Source organism: Penaeus vannamei, chromosome 10 (assembly GCF_042767895.1).
Source record: "Penaeus vannamei isolate JL-2024 chromosome 10, ASM4276789v1, whole genome shotgun sequence".
In the NCBI taxonomy this organism is placed as follows: domain Eukaryota; kingdom Metazoa; phylum Arthropoda; class Malacostraca; order Decapoda; family Penaeidae; genus Penaeus; species Penaeus vannamei.
Genome location: NC_091558.1, coordinates 34,294,054 through 34,299,053, shown reverse-complemented (window position 1 = coordinate 34,299,053; position 5,000 = coordinate 34,294,054). Strand labels below are relative to the sequence as shown.

Here is a 5,000-nt window from a genome sequence, read left to right as displayed (position 1 = left end):
TGTATTTATTAATAGGTAATCATTAATGCGCCGCCATAGCTGTTCTTAGCTAATCAGCCCTCAGCATTTTCATGCACGCACTCTCAAATACATATATACATGAATATATATATATATATATATATATATATATATATATATATATATATATATATATATATATATATATATGTATATATATATATATATATATATATTTCCACATACATATATACATATATACGTTGTTAGATGCAGTATGTTGGTTCAATCCTATTATTGATAGAATAACTTCTGTGTAGTTCCACATTTATATTCGAGACAGCCTACTCACAAGAAGCATCCGAGCTGAAAACAACAAGCTCGTATAAGAAACCAATAACACTCGCACAATATAGATGAACATTAATTTGAATATAAGGTTACCGGAATTTATGCAAAAGAAAATACAGGAGATGCAAGTAAATATGTAAGGAAAGAGCATCAGCATATTTCTTTCTTTTTAAGAAAACAAATAATTAGATTACGCAGTATTCTACACATATATATGTATACATATACATACACACACACACACACACACACACACACACACACATATATATATATATATATATATATGTATATATATATATACACCTGGATATATACATATATATATATGTATATATATATGTATATATATGTATGTATATATGTATATGTATACATACATACGTATATATGTGATATATATACATATATATATATATATATATATATATATATATATATATGTGTGTGTGTGTGTGTGTGTGTGTGTGTGTGTGTGTGTGTGTGTGTGTGTGTGTGTGTGTGTTTGTATGTGTATGTATGTATATGTATGTATATATGTGTATGCTGCATATATGTATATTGATATTGGTATTTTCAATTTTTTGCCGCATAGACGGCAGTTCTGAGCATAGTGGTTAAGCTTATCTGATTTTCCATTGCATTCGCATGCCATACCAGCTGCCACTGTGCATTGTAACGAGAACTTTTGTTTATCCTAATGAGTGTAAATATACATGAATATTTCAAACTAAATATTCAATGTTTATTAGCTGGCGTAGGAAGGGATGAACAGACAGAAAATACCGGGTCAGTCGCCAGGGATAACGAGGGAAAATTGGAGGTTTCGGGTGGTAATTAAGCCCAATTTGGTCAAATTGGTTAGGGAAGATTTTTTCTTTTTGATGGCAAATATAGCATTAAGTCCTCGAGTATGTGTTTGTGTGTAAATATATTCATATATATATATATATATATATATATATATATATATATATTATATTATATGTATATATATTATTTATGTGTATGTGTGTATGCATGTATATAAATGTGTGTGTGCGTGCTATCTTTACTTTCTCTTGTGTCCTATTCGAGATATAGAAGATACTAACAGTCCTGATGATCATACAACTTGAATAATATACAAGCTACACTTGTTGACATAAGAAGGGGACTTCTGGTGCAATCAAGTAATGAAGTCACATGTATCTCCTCAAAAGTGTTTCCTTAAACATCGACATAGCAAAAGACCGACTAGATATAAGCGACTCGATCCTCCCAAGCCATATACCGGATCCGAACGAGAGTTATGGGAAAAGAGAATACGATCCCTTTTTCGTCAGCTGATTGGCTCGTTCACATCCCTTGACAGTCATCTGGAATAGGATCTACTGGAATCGAACACCCTCCCTGTTGACTTCCATACTGACTGTATTCCCTATTGAATCCTTAATTATCCATTTCTTTCGATAATCTATTTCTTTAATTCTAGTTTAATTCGTCCTCTTGCAATGGCCAAATATATCTAGTTACGGCAGCAGTAGTAGCAAATTAATAGATCCCATTTCTCTATCGATCTGCCATTACGTCCATCTATGCCTATATATGGTAAGCTCTGTGGCGGTCCAGGAGGACGAGATGGCTCCGGACGGCACTCTGTAGGATCCAAAATCATTACATACATGTAGATTCTTGACTAAAGCACACATACACACGCGCTAGTGTGTGTGTGTGGGGGGGGGTAATACATTTAAACATACATACACACATGTGTCCCTCTCTATCTATCTATCTATCTATCTATATATATATATAAACACATACACACATACACACACACACACACACACACACACACACACACACACACACACACACACACACACATATATATATATATATATATATATACATATATATATGCATATATATATATATATACATATATATATGCATATATATATATATATACATATATATATGCATATATATATATATATATATATATATATATATGCATATATACATATATACATGTATATAAACGCATATATGTATATATATGTATGTATGTATATAAGTATATATATATGTATAGCTTTATATGTGTATGCATATATATACATACAAAAACATATACATATTCACACACACACACACACACACACACACACACACACACACACACACACACACACAGACACACACACACACACACACACACACACACACATATATATATATATATATATATATATATATATATACATATATATATATATATAATTATATATATATATGTATATATATATGTATGTATGTATATATGTATATATATATAAATACATACATACACACACGCACACACACACACACACACACACACACACACACACACACACACACACACACACACACACACACATATATATATATATATATATATATATATATATATATATATATATATATGCGTGTGTGTGTATATACACATACATATATATACATAAATACACATACATTCCTACATATATGCATACATACACATATATATATATATATATATATATACATATGTATATGTATATGTATATACATATAAATGTATGTACATATGTATATGTATGTATGTGAAACATACATGAATATATAACCTCTCCGATAGGGATTCGAACCCCCACCGCCATTGCAAGGAACTTGCAAGTGGGTCATGTATCACTGGTTATAGTGACTGTCTTGCAAGTTCCTTGCAATGGCGGTGGGGGTTCGAATCCCCATCGGAGAAGTTATATATACATGTATGTATGTACGTACGTATGTATGTATGTATGTATGCACACACACACACACACACACACACACACACACACACACACACACACACACACACACACATATATATATATATATATATATATATATATATATATATATATATATATATATATATATATATATATATATATGTATATGTATACAAACATATATATATATATATATATATATATATATATATATATATATATATATATATATAACTTTTCACAGTGAGTTTACTGAAACGCCAGTCTCTTCGGCCAGTCCTCCTAATATAATATAAAGCAGTCCCGCCCATCCACCAGTAATTCCCGAAATCCATCGACAGGCGACACCAAAAGGTAAACAGAGGTTCCGTAACTCTACCCTAATAACTGCTTTGGCGAAAGGACACAGGAAGCCGCGCGTGTCGTCTGCTTTCCAGCTTTTCCTTTGATTGCCCTCGAACTCGGTTAAGAAGATTAAAGTCTCTAAATTGATTTCTAGTTTGTTTCTTTTCTTTTTCGTATTTTCTTTTCCTTTAAACTATTTTTTAATTTGTTCTACAGGCTTGTTTCCTGATGTTAACTTAGAGAAATTGCTAGTAAGTGGTTTTTGCGTTATATTTTCCTCAGTGATGTGTTTATCGGCGACCACTGACGGATCTGGGTGTCGGTTGGAGATAGCTGGGGGGGGGGGGGGGGGGTAGCGGAAACTACGGCACATTCTTGTTCATCAATACTGGAAACATAACATTAGTACTGAGGAACAAACAAAAGCTCTCATAGTTTTAGTGTAGAATGAAGATACAAGCAAAGATACGAAGAATGACTATAAACTATACGATCACATAATTATAGATTGCCCAAAGTGAGAGGGGGGCGGGGGAGACACTCTTTCTAATGAATCTTCTACTGTTAGGGACCGTGTGTGTAATTTGTCGCCAAGGACTCGCGCCTCGTAATTGTTTTGTTATTAGGTTAAGAAGATGGAAGTCTTTGAGAGTGATTTCGCTTCTGTTGGTGACCTTGTTTTTTGTAATTGTTTTCGTTGTCGATATGGTCAAGACTGTGAGTATTAGGATTTATTTGTTTTTTGTTTGTAGTATTGTTGATACCTGTATCATTACTGTTGTTACCATCATTTCTAATATTATTGTCAGTAACAAAATATTATGTTTATTGTTGCCATAATCATGGAAAGGTATGATTGTTGTTGTCATCATCCGCATTGCTTGCATATATCTTTACATGGATGAAATTATGCTTGCTTCAATATAAATAATTATCAACTCTCATTATCATCTAACAGAAGGTTCAAAATGAACCATCGTGGCTCTCCATGCCACTCTATCTTGTCCCAATCTGATCATGCAAAATAGTCAGGGGTTGGTTTGAGACAAAGTAAGGACTCAAAGGTTCTTTCTTTGTTCGCAGTTCCTGTAAGTAGGTGGTTTATCTCTGATGTATATTTCCAGTTGCACTGTATATGCGCCGGACATAGTTCGCGAAGCCATCTGTACGACTGCACCTTCCTAGCCTTTCATAAAATCCACAGTCCTATTGCCGACAGCTTCATCGCATCCCTGGCACGAGGAGCTAATGGGGTACAAGCCATGCTTAGGCGCACCCTAGGATGCAGTTTAACGTCTTTTTTGCTGTATTCCCTCATTTGATAATTCATCAGTCTATGTACTTTATTTTCTATTGCCCGCCATTATACATCCTCTGTTTCTATCCTCAGTATGGCCCAAGGACATCGCAGTGGTGTAGGATACTTCCTCCTGACGGGACTCTGCCTCCTAGCATTCCTGAAGACGTGTACCTCTCTCGCCCGGGTCAGCGGCGAGGAAGAGCCCCTGGTCTGGGATGACCTTCAGGAAGAGGTCGAGGAGATGCTTTGGGATAAGA

The 5,000-nt window shown here is 34.0% G+C and overlaps 1 protein-coding gene across 3 annotated transcripts in view; it reads left to right on the top strand.

The window, feature by feature from the left end:
- LOC113818728 (uncharacterized) overlaps positions 1 to 5,000 on the top strand; it is a 47,408-nt gene that overhangs the window by 28,280 nt on the left and 14,128 nt on the right. For all 3 annotated transcript variants that reach the window (XM_070126520.1, XM_027370919.2, XM_027370920.2), the window contains exon 2: positions 4,834 to 5,000. This exon is cut by the window's right edge and continues 94 nt beyond it. In XM_070126520.1, coding sequence (XP_069982621.1) covers positions 4,834 to 5,000 — 167 coding nt within the window. The remainder of the gene's footprint in view (positions 1 to 4,833) is intronic.